This window comes from Ixodes scapularis, unplaced genomic scaffold (genome assembly GCF_016920785.2).
Source record: "Ixodes scapularis isolate PalLabHiFi unplaced genomic scaffold, ASM1692078v2 PGA_scaffold6__148_contigs__length_123643588, whole genome shotgun sequence".
In the NCBI taxonomy this organism is placed as follows: domain Eukaryota; kingdom Metazoa; phylum Arthropoda; class Arachnida; order Ixodida; family Ixodidae; genus Ixodes; species Ixodes scapularis.
In genome coordinates this window covers 77,437,344-77,455,994 of record NW_024609881.1, presented here as the reverse complement: position 1 = coordinate 77,455,994, position 18,651 = coordinate 77,437,344, and the positions used below count along the sequence as shown (strand labels likewise).

Here is an 18,651-nt window from a genome sequence, read left to right as displayed (position 1 = left end):
GTGCCTCCGCAGGTCCCAGCTGACAGCCGAACAAAACGACCTGCTGCACGAAGCCGTGGATCGGCTGTGCAACTGACTTCGGACGGCATCCCCCACCTTCGACGGACCGGCTCGACTTTTTCGCGTGGTCGGCATGGCAGTATGGTAGACATACCAGTTGAAGACTCATTCCATTCACCCCAGCATTAGCAATGACCCGCGATGCGCGTGACGGAACACAATCTCTGGGTGTGGGCTTGAAATTTGTCTTCCGTGGGAGAGAGGGTCGACGGCGTAAGCAGACTGTGACAAAGTTTGTTGGTCAAGAAGAGAGTTTATTAGCTCGAGGATGTTCGGCGTAAACGTTGACGCCGGACGAAAATGACTAGGCTCCACGCTTTTTGCGACATTTGGAAATCGTGGTGCAAGAGTGGCGTTTGCATTTGTGCTGGCACAAATGCTGCTCTTAGACAGTGTAAAGAGGAAGATAGAGGAGGTCTTGCGACACCCTTTTGATGCAATAAAAAGAGCAATTTATTTGGGTGTGTGTCTGGAAGAAAATAGAACACCATCAGTAGCCCGTCTATTTCGTGTCCTAATGAGATGGAAAGACAGCTAGATGACTAGATGTGTTAGGAGTATTATTGTAACGGACACAAACAGATCTTTGGACCGCTTTCTTTAGTTCCTCTCTGCATCCGTCGACTTTTTCAGCACTTTATCGTGAACCCATAGACTGTAAACCAGTCAGTCGTAAGCACACTTTGTCTGCGATCTCCAATAGCAGGTGAAATTAGTATCTGTAGTGCTAACACCCATAGTTTTTGCGTGGAAAAGTGCCTTTGTCACGATGACATGATACTGGTCCGAATGATTTGGGTAATTTCAGGTTAAATCTTTAAAACAACGCAAAACCCTTTTTTATAGCAGGAATCGGCAGACGTCATCCCCAGAAGTGAACTAGGGCTGTACGGAATCTGTCTGTCACTTTCACTGCAACTGCTAATTTCTGGGCTATCTTTGCTGTATATCTTTTCAAAGTTAACTGGAACAAGTGCCCGGGCATCAACCTGACAAAGCCTACCGACAGTCCTTCTCGAAATCCAAACATGAAGCAGTTCCTACCCACTCACAAACCGCGTCGTCTGCTTCTGGAAAGTCTGTTTCACAAACGGCGGTGCAACAGACGACGCACTATTTCCTGTACCTCTCACTCTTCTCGACGTGCAAACCTAAAACTCTCTTTTGCTTTTCTCTGACCAGTTTTCACAGCAGCAGACAGCTCACATTGTCTGCTTCCGATGAGCTTGCTCCAAGGTGTCTCGGCCAGTGGATGGAGGCTGGTTCCCATATTTGCGTTTGAGTGATTGACTGCATTGCGACCGTTTACGACGAGAAAACGCAGTTACACCCCCTACTGGACGATCCCGGAATATTTCCCACATACGCATATTTAATAAATCGTTCTCTCGCCATGGGCTTGAAATATTTGACAATTTTATGGCCGACCATCTCTCAGTTATTTTGCGTAGGTTTGGTCTTGCAAATTCTAAAAATCCTTCAGTCTAGTTACACGCAGATATGAAGTGTTCCAGAGCTACTTGACAGATGGCGCCAGTGTTCTCCGGCATTCGTAAGCGAGTGGTTGCAATGGGGTCGATCGAACTCTAAAGCAGATGTGCGAACCAACCTTAATACACCGTCGGCCCTACACTGCAATCACTCTGGAAGAGAAGAGGAACGACGCAGCCTAGTCTTTCTTCTGCTGCCGCTGTTCCGCGTTCCGTCGTCTGCCGCTCGCCACCCTCCAAAGGAGGAGGCAGGCGACGTAAACGTGCCCCAGGAAGTAGACCTCCCGGTAGTAGCGGTAGACTCGGCTCAGGTCGAGCAGGAGGAATGCGGCGAGCATGTAGGTGAACGACTGCATCTTGAGGAACCACTGGAAGAACTGGAAGGCCAGGCGGAGGCGGGCGTCTTTTAGCGACCGCCACACGACATCCAGCTGCTCTTCGGCGAAGAGGAAGGCGGTCGACGTGACCAGGCACAGGAAGTAGCCGGGCTGAAGTCCGTGCCAGACGGCGCTCAGGCTCATGGTGAGCAGGGTCCTGCAAGAAGGGAAAATATTGGCAGGTGCAATTCGATACATCAATCAAACTGTCGCATGCACAATTACAATGTGCGAGAAACGGTGGGTGTTCGTGACATTTCTTTTTCCTGACACTGATCGATCGTGTAACATTGGGTCACGTTGCGTCCTGGCATCACGGCGTCGAGTCGCGACGTGACGTGATGTCGTGTTGCAAAGTGACTTGACAGTCAACGCTACTAAATCCAATAATGTTGACACCATGACATCACTTGATACAACTTCGTACCATGAGTCATGCGACACCATAATGTTGCGTGACCTGTCATCGCGTCGCCGTGTGGTTTTCCAAGCATGCCATGGGACAATCAAAATTTGAATTAGCTTCTGCCAGGAACACAATTCTGCATTAAAAGAGGGTTAATTTTGCTAGCTGCTTCATCGCAACATTTGCCTGCAACGTTGCAAGCAACAAGCTGCAAATGTTACTTGCTATGTCGCCAGCAACATTTGTTCACAATAGTGTAAGCAAGAATTACTTGCGATAATTTGAAGAACGTCTGCCGGTGAAAGTGCCTGAGCAGATTACGTAGACCAAAAGATAAACTTTTGCTGAAAATAAAACAACTTCCATAGAAATATTTAGGTTACAAGACTCGTTTTCAGTATTGCAACATACTTCTGGAGGGCGGTTCCGAAAGCCACCAGCACTATCACCACTGAGAGATGCAAGAAAAAAGGGCATAGTTGCCTGAGGGGCTTTGGCAGGGGTAGCCGCTTGTAGAAGTATACGGCGAGCCAGTACTGGACGGTCCGGTTCCAGCTGCGGATGCCCTGGCGCATGCTCACGCTCAGCTCTGCCTGGGCCTCCTGCACGTTGTGCACCGCCTCGTAGCTGAACTCCTCCTCCGCCCAGGGCCCGCTCTTGCCCTGCCATCTGCGTCGAGCAGCACAGCTGCACAGTTAGCCTTAAAGGGGAGACAAGGGTCTATAGATGGCAAACAATCATGAAATGTAGATACTGTAAAACCGTTTTTTTTCGCGGCCCCTACTTTTCGCTAATCGGTCATGGAGGATATAATCCCGGCCACTAACTTTCGCAAGTTCCAGACGCCTGCATTGAAACTCTTAAGGACCGAAATTTTTTCGTGCTCTTAAATTATGCAAACATTTAGGGTTTTACAGTAGTTAAAAAATCACTATTCTGAAATCTTTACAGCCCAGACTAAAGGCCCGTTCACACTTGCAACCGAGTACGACCGACAGAAACGCAATCTGTTAAAACTTCTTAAAATTTCTGAGGACGAGGGAACACACTGGCATTCTGACGCCATCTATGCGGTGACCCTGGAACTGCATTTCACAAGAGCGAAGGTTTTGCGGGATTTCCAAGGTCAAATGTGCGTAATACCTTTAAGAAAGGCTCGTTTATATTGTTGACAAAAGTTTTTCGAGCCAAGAAAGAATGGATAATGCGCGAGAGAAATAAAAAATATGCCGGACCGCCAAGTTTACGCTGATACCCAATAGATGGCGCCAGTGTGTCCTCTCGTTGTAAGAGGTTTTAAGGAACCCAGTTTTAAGAGGTCGCAAGAGTGTGAACGGGCCTTAACTCTCCACAAAATACAATTGCTCGATTCCATCCCTGGCTATCTTAAAGACAGCAAATTCGAAGTCTCAAGGAGCTGGACTTAAGTGTTAAAGAAACCTTGAGCGCAGTTTTTTCAGCTTGGCCTTTTTTGTCAAGTGCCATTGCCTCATCTTCGCCCAAATGAATTTCACAAAACTTGGTATAATTATGTTCTCCAATAACTAAACTGCATCCTAAAACCTTTATCCTAAAGATATGGATAAAAAAAGTAATAAACTGCAACTTGGGGTAATTTATATTGTCCCATTCATTTCCATTTCGGAATGGCGATTTATTCGTAATAAATAAAATTCCTTTATAAATATTCTATTAGCTTTAGGATGTACGACAAATCCTTGGGGATCACAACTTGTAGTTGGAAGAGTTTTTTTCCTTTTGTGAGAGATTACCCTAACGACCTATAACAAATGCCCAAATTAGGATTACATACTTTGCATTTGCATTGTTTTCAGAAAACAATACATTTTAAATCTGGTTGCAGATTCAAGCTGAGCATCAGGAGATATGCTTATATGTTAATAAGAAACACATTTTAAGAACCCTCGTGAAGAATCATGACCAACTAGCCTAATTGGCCACTTTAATTCTATAGGGCAGGAGCCCTCAAACTTTTTTTTATCTCGAAGAACCCTTAGCCTGCCCTGAACGGCAGCCGACAAAGGCAGCGCAGAAGCCTACAGACCTCGTGAACAATAAATTACATACCAGGCGGTGTTTAACTCGTAGCTATATCTATCAATAAGTGGCTCAGATCTGCATAGCTATATCTGTCGTAGCTGTATATATCGCTAAGTGGCTTAGGCTTAAACGGGAAAAATGCACACTTAAGAGCGGGTATGGTCGTGGAAATTTGGCAACTCGAGGAACCAATACTGAGGGTCGCCTGTATTCCTAGGAACTTAGTTTGAGAACCCATGCTGTAGAGTTAAAAGTCAGGAACACGTGTTCGACTTGTATTTAGCGTCCCGTCTCGCACATACATCGGAAAATAGCATTGCCTCAAGCAAATCGGGGGGGGGGGGGGGTGGGGGGGGGGGTCTCATACCCCCGATTTTTTGGAGGGCACCGCCATTTTGACGTTTGGTGTAGAGCGGGCGCAACTGCCGATTGTTACGATTAGAAGAGGCGACTTCCTGAGCTTCAAATACAGTGTCTGGAAGCTCGGACGACATGGTTACGCTGTCACGGACTGTTCTAATTTTTCTGGGGGGATGGAAAACCGTTCCCTACGGTTTCAGATAAAGCTTCAGATTGTTGGCAACTATGACTTCAAGCATCAAGGAGTGTTGTTACTCTTAGGTGTAGGCTACTTAGTGGCTCTGCACTCCGTTTCACTTTAGGTCCGATTGCAGCCAAGCTAACAATGCAACGTAGTGTTGCGCGAAAATTCAAATTTTTGAATAGTAGTTTCAAATAAAATGCTATTTGATATTCGCTTCAAGATGAACTCCCATATTCATATTTTTCCAAATGTCTATCGCGGCGGTTTCGCCTCATTGAGTGTGCTTCTTGCCGAGCACCGGTGCACTGTGGAAAAGCAACACCAGCAGAGCTCGCTTTTGCGAGCGTTGCTTCTCCGCAGTGCACCGGTGCTCGGTAAGAAGCACGCTCAACAGAGCGAACCCGTTGTGGTCAACATTTCGAAAAGTTCAAAAACTGCAGTCACGCTCTCAAAAGGAAAGACCACTTTCAAAGTGGGATAACACACGTTTTCCACACGTGATGTTTATAAAAAAAAACGGAAACTTTGTGAACATTGATATCTGCACTACAGTCAAATTTTCAAAATTAAACTGACGCTATTATGCATGAGTATAGCAGAGATGTCTTGACAACCTACGTTCATAATTCATGATTGTCTTTTTTAATTTTCTCGAATTTTAGATTTAATAAAGACTATTTGCATATAGGAAGATTTATAAATTCTATGATTAGATATAGCTGGGCATTTCTATAGGTTTAATTTTATGTCAAATGCATCATCTACTTGCCATTCCCATGTAGGCAATAAACTGAGGTCGCAGCCCATAAATATAGCTAGGTTAAAATTAACTCGGCTTAGGTATGGACAAGTGGGCCTTGGGAACAACCTTTACGAGTTCAGGTGGGTTTTTGTTTAGGCATAGAGCAGTAGTCCAAAGCTTGGAAAAAAAAAAGTGTTTGATATTCGTTTTGAAAATGCCAGGCCAAAACCACTATTTGCTTCGAATTTGCTTCAAACCCAAAATCCACCATTCACTCATGCCTAACGCAGCGCCAAAAGTATTGCCGTGGCGCTCGTCGCATTTGTACGTTTGCCGTTGCCGGCCAAACCCACTGCAAGCACAAAAAGTGCAGGATCGTGGCGCATTCATTGCCTGCGACAGTCGGTGATAGCAGACACAGAGAGGCGATGAGTACCATGGCAACACACTTTCGGTGCCGGTCAATTGGCTTCGTCGAAACGTAGCGTCGGACTTGAAGCAAAACGGAGTGTCTAGTTGTGCCAGCTTACACGTGGAGCAGTCCGGGGACATTGGTTGGCCCGGCGCCGGGCACGGGTGTGGACCTGGCCGGGTAGCAGCCGAGGCCGGCCGCGATGCAGACACACTCTCCGAGGACAAAGCCCATGTACAGGCGGAGCCGGAAGATGAGGAACACGGGCGACAGGTAGAGCAGCTTGTAGGCCAGGCCGTGGCCGTAGAATTCCTCGGTGTCCACGTGCTGCGGCGAGAGATGCGCCGAAAAGCAGTGCGCCACGACGGCGTCCACTTTTTGTATTTACTCTAGTCTCTCGTAAAGCAGCAGGGTGCCTCTCTTTCGGACGCCCGTTATGCATTGACGTTATTAAAGCTTTCGCACTGGAGGTGGGACAAATGAAACCCTTCCCTGCCGGCGTCTACTATTCTGTGCCAAATTGCCAAGGCCGCCGTAGTTTCTGCAGTGTTCCTGCTATCAAAGCTACTTACATGAACGGATACGACTTCGTTGAATGTCGCTTTCGCATGACAGAGCATGTGAATGAGGTGCAAGATAAAGCCACATGCTCTCGAAGTACTGTGGGGCTGCAGCGCCGTGGAGCTAACCTCAACAAAGTAGCATAAAAAATGTTGACGCCAAGTGCAGAATTTGAGAAGGGACGTTCTACAAGGCTTTAGAGTGGCAGCCGACAACGTCCGCTATTTGGCATTCATTACGCTCGGCGTCAACCTTTCTGTACAACCTTGTTGAGGCTAGCACAATTTCCACAGTGCAGGAGTCGTCGCGCATCTCACTTGCACACGCCCCTGTGTGAAGGTGACATCAAAGCCACGCTCTTGCACCAATAGCTTTGACAGCTTTGCACGCTATGTGTGAAACAAATTATTAATCGTGGTGTCTTTTCTCAGAGCATTGCAGAAAAAACGCTATCCTTGACAAGGTTGACCCGCAGTACAAAATTCGAAAAGGAACTTGACTCCGACACACTGAGACAAGACTGGTTTTAAAGCCTTTTGTGATGGCTCACGACCGACTGCATTGCTATGCATCCAGTCTTAAAACCGGTCTTGTCTCAGTTGGTCAGATTCAAGCGCAAGTGTGTCAACGGGCCTTTAGGATGGTAGCCAAGAACGTTTCTTATGCCATACTTCCTAAAACTCGAAAGGGAATTTCAGGGGAGAATGACATTCTATGACATCTGCTATTTGCTCTTTACAATAGAACTTGATAAGGAACCTTTTGGAATTGCCTTAGAATTGAAGCTGATGTAGTCTGCTATTGTTGATATTAATGTGAAACATTCTTTGGCTAGGTGTTTGGCATTTTGTGAAGCCCAAAAGTGATGCCTGCATAAAAGCGTGGCTGTGATTCTTGACAATGATTGGTTTTGAGTGGGGGAGAAGAGGCCATTGCAGTAATAAAGCGTTTGTGTCAGGCGGGAATCGAACCCAAACCATTTAGATTATTAAGCGAGTGTCTTCACAGCATGTCACGACACATCTCCGCAAGTTGAGGTTCTACCGTAAAATCTTGTTCATTTGAATCCGAGGGGGACCAAAAATTTGTTTGAATAATGCAAAGTTTCAATTACCGGGAGTTGCCTGCCTAGAAACAAATGGGACGGGACCCGCATGTTAGTTTGAATTATCCGCGAGTTTGAATCATTGAGATTCCCCTGTATCTGGCAGGAAAGCCTTGCAAGGCATCCGCTCTGCGTCAGGCAGATGGCAACTTGACACCCTGGCGCACGTTTTTAAAAACGGAGTTAGCGCCGGTATCTCCATTCCAGGAACTGCTATCGAGCGCAGATGCTACGTATTAAGCCAGCTGCCAAACTAACCGATGAAAAGCGCCGAGGGTGTAGACGCCACACGTTTCAAGTGCAACACAAGGGCCCGGCAATTTGCTATGCATTTTAAACTAAAAAATGGGTCTCTCAAGGGAGCCTCGGAACTTCAGCCAGAACTCTGATGAGAGACCAATTGTCTCCTTCAAGCTGAAGCAGAAGCAATAGGAAGAACTTTCAACGATCGCAGACCTCTCAAGTTGTCTTTCAAAATTCCTCTCGGCTCTACACAGTTACGACACACACTCTACAAGATTTGCTTCTCTTGGAGCGGTGTATTAAAGCAGTGCTCCGGCGAATTTTTGAGCTATTCAAACTAAATGAGTTTTTAGAGTCCCTGTGGTCTCACTCTTCATTTATTATTTAAATTAAAGACGGGTATTGAGAAAACGGCAAATGATGGCTATGCCAAAACCAGCATTCAAATTTTAACGTGCCCTCCAGTGGAGCAACATCACGTGTCGTACAACTCGGAAACCGAGCAGGCAGTCTTAAAGAGATACTTCAACGAAATTTGAAATATTCCCGTCGTGTTTAAAAATAGGTTGAATATGATCCACAATATCCGTAAATGACAATCGCACATTTGTATTCTGAGCCTGGTGGCTGTATTTTTCGTTATAAACGGCCCACTCTGGCAAGCGCTCGGAGAAGGCCCAGCGGAGACCACAAGACATCCAACGCAATCGTGACGTAGGTCGTCTCAAGACGAGCAAAGCTACGGCTAGGCTGACGTCGAGAGGATGGCCTAGTCGTTCCAGCCACCGAAGCGGCTGCTTTTGTACGAATTTTGAGTGACGGGTTAATCTTCTATAATCTTGTAGGGGGACAATAGCGACTTCTGCGACACACAAAAAGCATTCCCGGGAAGAGGGGAGTTCCTGCTGCCCCTCTTCTCTCGTCGTGGCCGGAGGCGAGACAACCTCCGTCACTAGCTGTCAAGGTTCCTAGACGGGCATTACAAGCGAGGCGTTAGCGACATCCACCAGGTGCTCTTCGCTAATCGTTTAATTCGTTTTGAAATTCCTTTTCGTGACTTTTTTAACAAGATATTGGTGTGTTCGATGCGATGCTGCTCTTTTGAACACATATAGACCAAAAAATGAGTATCCCTTTAAAAGCACGGTATTGTGCACGTTATTCTATTCATTCTTCTGGCGTGGGCTTCCCCACCATTAATTTCACACCATCAAACCTCTTGCAAAGCGTAGGGAACAAGATGTACTGCCCCCATATTGTGATGTTTGACGTCATGTTTTTCAGTAGAGCCTCTTAGCCTCTCGAACAAAATTTAAAAAATTCAAAAACTTATCGAAAAACATTTGTAGTGACATGTAGTTTGGGTTGCTAGTTCAAACGTGTTTATTAATGTGTTGAACCTAGTTTGAGGCAAATCACTGACTACCGAAAGTTTGTAAAAGGAGACACTACATACAATGCAAAAGGAGACACTACGTACGTCGGTAGGAAAAAGGCGGTTGAGTGCAATCCACATGAGGGCATAGATGGGCAAGACTTTGAAGCGCTGCAGACACTTGGACTTGCGATCAACCATTTGGAGGAAAGGGGCGTTGAAGAAGTCACGGTAGGTGCGGTAGCGATAATAGGGTCCTGTGGAACAAAAAACAAAAAAAAAAACAGAGCAGTGTTAAGTTTGTTAGTTCGTCTCAAGATTGAGTTAGCTCGGAACACCCAGGCATACGGGATACCCAAGAAACCTTACATTATTGTTTTCGTTATAAGGCCTTATATAATATGTATGGACCATTTGGGGACTGGCTGTGCCATATAATTTGTGCTTGCTGTCAATTTTCCGAGACCTATGAAATGAGAAGAGAAACTACTATATCGGATTACAAATACATGGCCACTAGTTTTTGTCAAGAGGGGAACAAGTTTTTGATGCGGACGAGGAGCCAAGTCGAAGGGATTTGAATGTATGCAAAACTTTTCTCGTGAAGTTAAGCAATATGCCAATCATTTTAACCCTCAACAACATGTCTTAAGACAACTCGCCTGAGTTGCGTATTGTTGTGGTATGCGTTAAGTAATGGCATAAATGATAAAACGTTTGTGCCTCTGACAAGTAGCGACATTCTTTTGCAATAGTGACAGCTAAGATCGAAAAACAAAAATTAACAATGAACTCAAACATGCCATGTTCATGCCACAAATTCTACTTCGTGGAGTGTACCAGCTGATGTCATTACTTGTAAAGGACGATAAACAATAAAAAGAAACCTTAATTGGCGACCCCTACAGCACAAGCTTCTGCTGGTCACTGTACTTTGTCTCACCTTAGTATAGACCATGGCGTAAATATATATATATAGATGAGGACACACAGCACGGCGAACGCTGCTACGCAATCGACCAGATAAAGTCCTATTGGCACTTGCCCAAGTAGCCTCAGCCGACAGTGTCACCGCCATCCAAACAACGTAACTAAAAAATGAAAAAAAAAAAAAAAAAAGTGTTTCGTTTTCAAGGCACTTGGGCGTGCGCTCTTTTGCCTGGAGCGTCTGCTCTGACCTTGAAGGACACCGGCTCGAACACCGCGCCAGAAATCTTTCTGTTTCAAAGCATGCATAAAACTGTTGTTGCCGTCGTTGAGGCACGAAACTGGGGCCAATGACAAAGCAGTGTCTAAGCAATATGCGTAGTGCAAGCGCCCAATTCCACATGACATGGTACATCCTGAAACAATTTTAACCCATAGAAAATCATGAGAAACCGGACCTGCGACAGGCGGCCGTTAGCCGTGGAGTTTCTGTATAGGCTCCCTACGGGAGCCAGAGTTGCGCCGCTATTCGCCAAGATCTGATCACGTGAGGAGCAGACTCCAAACGCCGTGCAGAAAAGCCACCGGTATGATCGTTTTGCCGATGGTGTAAGCGCCTCGGCGTACATTCCCCTGCTTTTGCCTCCTCCTCCTATCCTGTTTTCCAGGAAAAAAAGAAGAAAGAGTGCGCTACGCGCCGTGAACGCGTGGGAACGCTTTTTGTTTAATTTTTGTCACGTGAGGAGCAGACTCCAAATGCTGTGCAGGAAAGCCGGTGCTACAGGAATGAACACGCAACTCTGGCTCCCTTAGGAAGCCTAAACGGAAACTCTAGTTAGCCGCTTATCGGGGAGCCATCTGGTGATGCCGCTTACAACCAAGGCGAGGCGAGGACTTTATCTGGCAGCTGCGATGGGCGCAATGTCCACACCTATTTACATATATATATATATATATATATATATATATATATATATATATATATATATATATATATATATATATATATATATATATATATATATATATATATATATATATATATATATATATATATATATATCTTACATCATGGCATAGACTAACCGCAAAAGTTACAGGCACAAGAACATTTGATTGTAGCTTGTCTCGTGCTTGTACTTTTTGCAATTAGTCCACGTTAAAGGGCAACTCCAGTCGAAAACGAAACTAAAATAAATGACTAATATCGCTTTAGTGGCACGAAATATGATTGCAGCCGAAATATTACGTGAAAGTGAAGCCACACGCTTCCCTGAAACAGATTTTAAAGATGCGACCAGCTGCTCTTTAGAGGACAGAAAGCGAGTTAGCTTTTAGTCAAGGAACAGTGGTGCAGCACCCTTGTGACATCACGTCGCGGTGAAGCTGCAGTTCATTGGTTGTACCGCAGCCCCCTTGTGACATCACGTCGCTGCCGTACAGCTGATGATCACTGTTGCCATCCCTCTAGCAGATAGTTTTGATTTTGCTGTAGATGCCCGAGAGCAAACTTTGAGCCCTGATATTTATAAAACTACACACAATATCGAAAAATAAAAGGATATTTTGTAAATCAGGGACACTGCTTAAACTGAGAACAGTTGTAATCCCAATTTAAGATTCTGACTGGAGCTACCCTTAAAGGTATGAGAAGTACGGTAGTGCAACAAAACCTTTCAACACAGTTCTCCTTAATGCAGAATGATTATAACAAAAGCGAAGTTAGAATTTGTGTATAATGACGGCAGCAAGTGATGTCAACACAACGGCTAAATTGTCATAAAGGGCTAATGTCCTGCTAAATTAGCGGGACACCACTACGGGTCACATGGTCACGTGACTGGTGCTACTACGAGTCATTCACGTGAGGCCACGCCAGGTTGCAAGACATCATGGTATCATATGACTTCACAGTGTCACGTGACTCGCAGCGCACGGTCATGGTGTCGCATGACATGACCGCAGCGACATCCTTAGATCTATAAACATTGAGTGCCGAGTCGTACCGCATCGGACAACACGTCGCTGTGACATATCACGCCACGACTCGACGCCTTGACTTTTTATTGTCGCGCTGCCCAAATTCGCATATATACCACTAATGCATTCCGCATTGGGGATATTAGGGCGACAGATCGAAAGAACAGCTTAATTTATCACGGTTGGAGAGAAAAGTGCTTAGTATACGACGCTCTCGCTTCTCTGCTTGTCAAGAATCAACAAGTTTTTTGACTTCCTGCACGGTGGCAGTGAAACGGCGCCGTGCACAAACGCACCCACTAGCACGCCAACGTAGCAGAAGGCGTAGTGAAAGACGTCCCAGAAGCCGAGGTCCATGTCTCCCTCTTCGTAAGCCTGCTCCTCCGACGGCTTTGGAGAGTGCTCCTCCCGGATTATCTGCAGCTCCATGGCCAGCCCCGCCATCTGCGCACGCCCGGAGACTACTTGTCAGTCTCTGTGTCTGTAGAAGGGTGTGTACTTGGGCTAGTTGGTTATTCATGAATAGGAGGAACGGCAAATGAGCGCTCTGTGGTGTTCGTCATTCTTCAACTTGTCCGTCGTTTTTTAGCGCTTTTACCTCCTATTCTCTGTGTCTGCATGTCGTCCAACACGGCGCGCAAGTCTGTCTGCTTCTTGCAGACAAACTTGTGCGCTATATTGCACGGGGACGTCAAGCATCATGCTCTGATTAGAAGGATGGGGGTACATGCAAAGGCTAGCTGCTTTGGACTCTTACCACTGTATACTAATATTTTGGCAATGTGCGAATAGTGAATTTTGATTTTGAAGCAAATTCTAAGCGAATGGTGGTTTTGGCCGAATATCTTTAAATTGAATATTGAATTGTTTCTCAAAGTTTTTCACTATACTGTGTACCATGCTTAAACGAAAATTCAGCTGGAACTCGTGAAGAATGTTGTATCCTACCTTCCACTTGTCCACTTCTAAGCTCAGTTAAACTTAAATAACTACATGAACCATGGCATGTAAACGACAGATTTGTTGCAGCTATCCTAATCGAGGATATTTATATATGCTTTCTATATAGTATGCAAAGGTTCTTCTATTTCATATACGACAAAAAAGAAAACAAGCTCGAATGACGAATGTGAGCTGTCAGGACGTCACTGCCTAACACATACTCTTCCATAATCACGGCAGGTTAAGTCCTGCTGAGTGCGCTTCTCACCGAGCACCTGTGTACTGCGGGGAACCAATACCCGCGAATTCTGCAAGCTCCGCGGGTATTGCTTCCCCGCAGTACGGAGGTACTGGATGAGAAGCGCACTCAACAGGGCTAACCCGCCGCGATCGACACTTGGAGAAGTATGAATAATGCAGTTCACCTCGAAGTAAGTTTCGAATAGTGTATTATTCGGAACTACTATATATTCAAAAATTTAAATATTCTTACAACACTACCAATATTAATTGGTGTGTGTCAGTTCGAATCGAAAAATCAGTATATGTGTTCATTACATGTTGATTAATTAATATTGATAATGCATTATTCGAAATGTTGAATCATTATTGGGTCAGCATAACAAAATATAGAGCCCCCACATAGCCCATGTCACATCATGTAAACCTGAAATCTCGGGATTTCCCCCAAATGTATAACTTCCGTTTTTGGTCGCATGCATAAAGGGACTTAGCATTCCCCCTCCCCGTCGTCGGGAACATACAAACACACACATTTCTGCTGTCTACTTTCCAGAAAATTTTCAAATAAGTCCTGTTTTTGTTGTGCTACGTGCACATGGCTGCCATTCAAAAGGTTGGCACCAGCCGCTACCGTCCAAAGCCTGCCGCCCTAGGCGGCTGCCAACAACCGCCTGCTTGTAAGTTTATGCCTGGTTCCATGACCCCAAGACTGTGTGTTTTAAAACTTTAATCAACACTTGATCAGCGGCCTTGGGGTTCCTTTCCAAGGAAGCTGGTGCTTTGAAACAAAGGCAGAGTGATAGCAATCGAAAGTGAGTCAAAAGCTGTGCTTGCCTTGAGGGTGAGCATCATCTGGATGCAGTTGGTGATTTCTGGTGGGGGCATAGGGCTGAACATCTTGAGGTACTTGAAGTACACCAGGTACCCAAAGCAGAACACAAAGCTGACTTTGGCACGGTGCCTGCACATTTGTTTGAGCAGGAAAATAATCAGAAATTAAGAGAGCAGTGAGTTCCCTATATATTATCTCTTGGGCTTGCGGTTTATCACTAAATTTCATTTGCTCGTAGTCATCCTGAGACACCTGTGTGAAGCAATGAAAGTGAGGCCTGGGAAAGCTGCAGCACGATTGAACTGCAGGTGCAGGGTACTGCCCTAGTGGTCCCCTTAGGCTCTTTTACTACCTTTTGCCAACTTTTGGTGATCTGTCTTTGATCATACATTTTGTAAAAGAATGTGTGGCATTTCTTTGGTCTAATTAAATGAAGACCTTTCATGCAACTTAGGCTCATTCACTACCCTTTCCAACTTGGTGATCCATCTTTGATCTCACATTTTTTAAAATAATGCGTGGCTTTCTTTTGTAACCGTCAGGACATCTAGATCTAAAAGAATGAAATGATGACCTATGCAACTTCAACGAACATCACAAGTCATCATCCCCAGCAAGGTCAAAGCATCACCAAAAATGGCGGCAGGCACTTCTCACTTGCAAGGGCACACGACGATGATGAAGGCATTGACCATGGTGACCAGCATGGAGTGAACCGCATGTTGTCCGGACACCAGAACCACGAGGAGCGCGCCAAAGAGGGTGCAGAACGTTTTCCGCCTCTGTACCCCGTCAATCTTGAGGACAAAATTCCCCACGACGATTGAGGCCAGCAGGAGCCCCAAGTAGATAATGTCCGTGGTGTTTGCAATGAGGGACCTATAGATCTTCAGCATGATGCAGCCGAGGTTGTCCAGTGCTTAAAGTGAGAACCTGAGAGAAAAAAACATGGTTTGAAAACAGAGCCATGGTTAAGGATGGTTCACGCATTTGCGTGTGAAGTGTACTTCACACAGAGAGAGACACTTTTAGACAAATTTGCATGGATTCACACACTGACTGCTTACAACCGGAGAGACTTAGAAACCAATTGTTAAGCCTCTTTTGACAGCAATTACAACCGGCTGTGCTGCTGCACAGCCTGTCGGTAAGCAGTCACAAGAGGTTTGAAAACTGGTTGTGGCACACTCCGTCGAAGTCAAACGCAAGTCTGTGGACCAGCCTCGAAAGCTGGCCCACACAGCCCCGTTTTCTTACGTTACGTTACGAAAGTTTACGTCTGCTTACGCCACAAGCCACCAGGACATCTGTGCTTTATATATAAGGCGTGGCTACCAGTTCAAGGAGATAACTGATAGCGCTATAACTGCGACCATTTCTCGTAGACGGTGTCCGGATTTGATCTTGCAGAGACTGAAAAACCTTCAGTCTAGTTATGCGCTGTACCAAGGCCAGCTGAGAGACGGAGCCAGTGTTCCCTCAAAAGTGTGAAACACGAGGCACTCGAGCACACTCAAACGGAAAAGTGCAAGCCAGCTTTCAGTATATATGTGAAATGCGACGAAAATCCAACGGCGCTCAGGAACGAAGATTCTTGAGCGGGGGGACACCGTGTGTGTGATTGGATACCCCCCTCCCTTGATGAGCGCCACGGTCGCATTTATGTAAATGCAGCCATAGAAGTGCGAGTTTCACGGCTATTCCCAAATCACTTACACTGTGTTCATAAACTTTGAAGAGACACTAGCACGTGGCCACCGAAGAAGGAGTTGCCTCCAGACGTGGCACCATTCTTCCAAGTGAAGGAAGAACTTTCCGTGAGTGAAAACCTCTTGTTTAGGGGAGATCGTGTTGTGGTTCCGACCACTCTTACGGCGAAGATAGTGGAGCTTGCGCACGAGGCTCATCCTGGGATTACAAGAACCAAACAGCATGTGCGCGACACGTATTGGTGGCCTGGCATGGACAGGCACATTGAGATGGCCGTCAAGTATTGCAGTGTTTGTGAAGCAGTCGACAAATCAGCAAAACCGGTCGTGCCTCCTTTACATCCGGTCGAGTTCCCGTCTGCTCCGTGGGAGAAACTTGGTGTGGATATCGTGGTACCGTTTTCCAGAGGGCCAAGCGATTGTCGGTATGCTGTCACTTTAATTGACTATTTCAGCAAGTGGCCAAAGGTGTGTCTGACAAGTCTGGTGACGTCAGGAAAAATAATTGCCTTTCTACGGTCGGTGTTCACCCGCAAGGGCTACCCCACCGAACTGGTCAGTGATCACGGGCCTCAGTTCGTCTCGGCCGAGTTCGAAGCATTCCTGCAGGAGCGTGGAGTGAAGCACACCTTTTCCTCAGTGTATCATCCACAGAGCAATGGCCAGATCGAGCGTTTTAACCGTGTCTTCAAAGACTTTGTGCAACTTAGTGCACAAGAGCAGCGTCCTCTGAAGGACGCCGTGCTAGAGCATCTTGGCGTCTATCGTTGTGCTGCTCACGCAGCAACAAGCGAGAAGCCAGCCTTCCTGCTGCACGGGCGTCACCCCAGGACGAAGCTGGACATCGTAGGTGGACCATCCAGAGATTTCTTTAGCAACCCGACAAGAAGTCTTGCAGGGCTACGAGAACGGGTGGCCCAGTACCAACGAAAGTCCAAGGCACAGGACAACCGCCGTGGAGCCAAGGCCAGCCGGTTCAAGCCGGGGGAGAGTGTTCGGATCAAACTGCTGGGTCATGTTTCGAAAGGCAGCACCAGCTACTCGGCGCCCAAGAAGGTGGTGAAGCACCGGGGAAAAGACGCATACCTTCTCGAGGACGACAGGGTATGGAACCGGCGGAGGCTCGTGAGGTCCAACGACCAGTCATCTCCGCAGGTTGCCCTGAACCATACCCCATGGTTTGAAGCATCATTAGCGACCTCATCATCACCAAGGGCACCACCGGCACCCAGGGTCGCGCTCCCACAGTCACCGCACGCGACATCGCAAGACATTCCTGAGACACCGTTCCCAGTTGCACGACAGTCACCTCGCACAACAACATCGGAGAGAGCGGTACCGTCATCGGAGTCATCTGTCGCCCCATCAGGACTACGGAGATCCGCCAGGCAGACATCGAGGCCTCAAAGACTGGACGATTTTGTGTTATAATAAGTGTTTGTTGTTGTGTTATCTTGAATCTGTAAATATTTGTGTTCCTGTCATTTTTCTTTTCTTGAGGGGGGGAACTGTTGTGGCGGCGCCACTATCGCGAAGGTTATAAAAGAGCAAAGACGAATAAAAATACAGTTGTCCTGCACCGGTACTGGAGAGTGTCACTTCGGCTGCGTCGGCAGCAACACAACAACATCTGATTTTGAAAGGGCTCTTTTTGGATACATTTCATGTAACCGGTACGCTCTCTATTGTGATGCGCAGCGTAGGGGTTGCGATAATGTCAGGACGCCGAGCTCTTATTGGCTTATCGGAAGAAATAGTGGGTTGGGACCTCGAGGCATCTAGCATTGAGGTATAGCCACTATCCTTTCAATCAAATCCAATCGGAGCTCGGCATCGTTCTGACGTCAAAGCAAACCCTTGGGCAAGGAGCAGACGACTTGCTCTCCGGATAGCTTTACACACTGTGTGAGCACTTACATGATCAATCAGGTTACCTTCAATGTTCAAGTCCCAGTGTAAAATTACCAATACCAATGATATCTATCATGTTCCAGCTGTGCAAACTTAAAATACTCGCTTTTTTTTTTTTTTTATGAGCACGTGTTGTTGCAAGTTTTCGCTCTTCAAGGTTGAAACCACACCATCAAACTTGTAATTCTCAGCAATTGAGAAAACAGATAAAATCGATCAACAGCAGAAGGCCCGTTTTTAAAACCGCGCGGAAGAGCAATCTGAACCGACAACGGAAATCCGGCTTTTCCACTCGGCCCCGATGACTGCGGGGAAGCTGTATCCCTGGATTGCAGGAGCAAGCCACAGCGTTCGTATCTCAACTCGCGCATCGCGTTTTTTTTACCTAATTGTTTCAGCTCCTCTAGATTTGATAACTCAACAGTCGCCGTACAACACTGTTACCTTTGACACGCGTCCTACAGGTTTTGAAAGCTTCATCGTCTTCGTTTTCTTTTGCGTGAAGTTCGGGTATCAGTCGGACCTGCAGCTAAAGTTGAAAATGCGCCGAACATATGTCTTACCTTCGCCTAATTTTCTGCGTTCCTGTTCATCATCTTGTAATTTCCTCTTCAGATCTTGCAAACGTGTGCCCTTGGCAATCCTAGAAATTGGAACAGTGGAACAGCGACTTTGCTAGCCCGTTGGTTCTCAGCGTTTGTAGTTTTGTTGGTTTTGTGGATTTTGTTCTG

The 18,651-nt window shown here is 46.2% G+C and overlaps 2 protein-coding genes across 4 annotated transcripts in view; one reads left to right on the top strand and one right to left on the bottom strand.

Annotated features, from left to right (window-relative positions):
• The window catches only part of LOC8052493 (40-kDa huntingtin-associated protein), a 15,747-nt gene extending 15,231 nt beyond the window's left edge, over window positions 1-516 (top strand). For both annotated transcript variants that reach the window (XM_002434205.5, XM_029968249.4), the window contains one exon: window positions 13-516. In XM_002434205.5, the coding sequence (XP_002434250.2) occupies window positions 13-76 (64 nt within the window). In that variant the 3' untranslated portion in view covers window positions 77-516. The remainder of the gene's footprint in view (window positions 1-12) is intronic.
• Window positions 294-18,632, bottom strand: LOC8052494 (lysophospholipid acyltransferase 7). 2 transcript variants are annotated; one of them, XM_042286099.1, is made up of 8 exons: window positions 18,484-18,632; window positions 14,958-15,233; window positions 14,303-14,429; window positions 12,580-12,727; window positions 9,482-9,633; window positions 6,211-6,419; window positions 2,817-3,002; window positions 294-2,084 (listed from the first exon to the last, which is right to left on the bottom strand). In XM_042286099.1, the coding sequence occupies exons 2-8, from the start codon at window positions 15,194-15,196 to the stop codon at window positions 1,730-1,732; spliced, it is 1,416 nt and encodes a 471-aa protein (XP_042142033.1). In that variant the 5' UTR covers window positions 15,197-15,233; window positions 18,484-18,632; the 3' UTR covers window positions 294-1,729. The 2 variants fall into 2 exon arrangements, with proteins under 2 accessions (XP_042142033.1, XP_029824108.3); XM_029968248.4 differs by lacking the exon at window positions 18,484-18,632 and having other exon boundaries at window positions 14,958-15,310.
• Between the last annotated feature and the right edge of the window lie 19 nt (window positions 18,633-18,651).

What these genes read in the sequence shown, in the direction of transcription:
- LOC8052494 (XM_042286099.1), bottom strand. Translation starts at nt 15,196, where the DNA reads ATGCTGAAGATCTATAGGTCCCTCATTGCAAACACCACGGACATTATC. An exon ending in AGATGATGCTCACCCTCAAG is followed by an intron (nt 12,728 to 14,302) that starts GCAAGCACAGCT and finishes GGGCGTGCGCAG; the next exon opens with ATGGCGGGGCTGGCCATGGA. An exon ending in CTACGTTGGCGTGCTAGTGG is followed by an intron (nt 9,634 to 12,579) that starts GTGCGTTTGTGC and finishes TTTGTTCCACAG; the next exon opens with GACCCTATTATCGCTACCGC.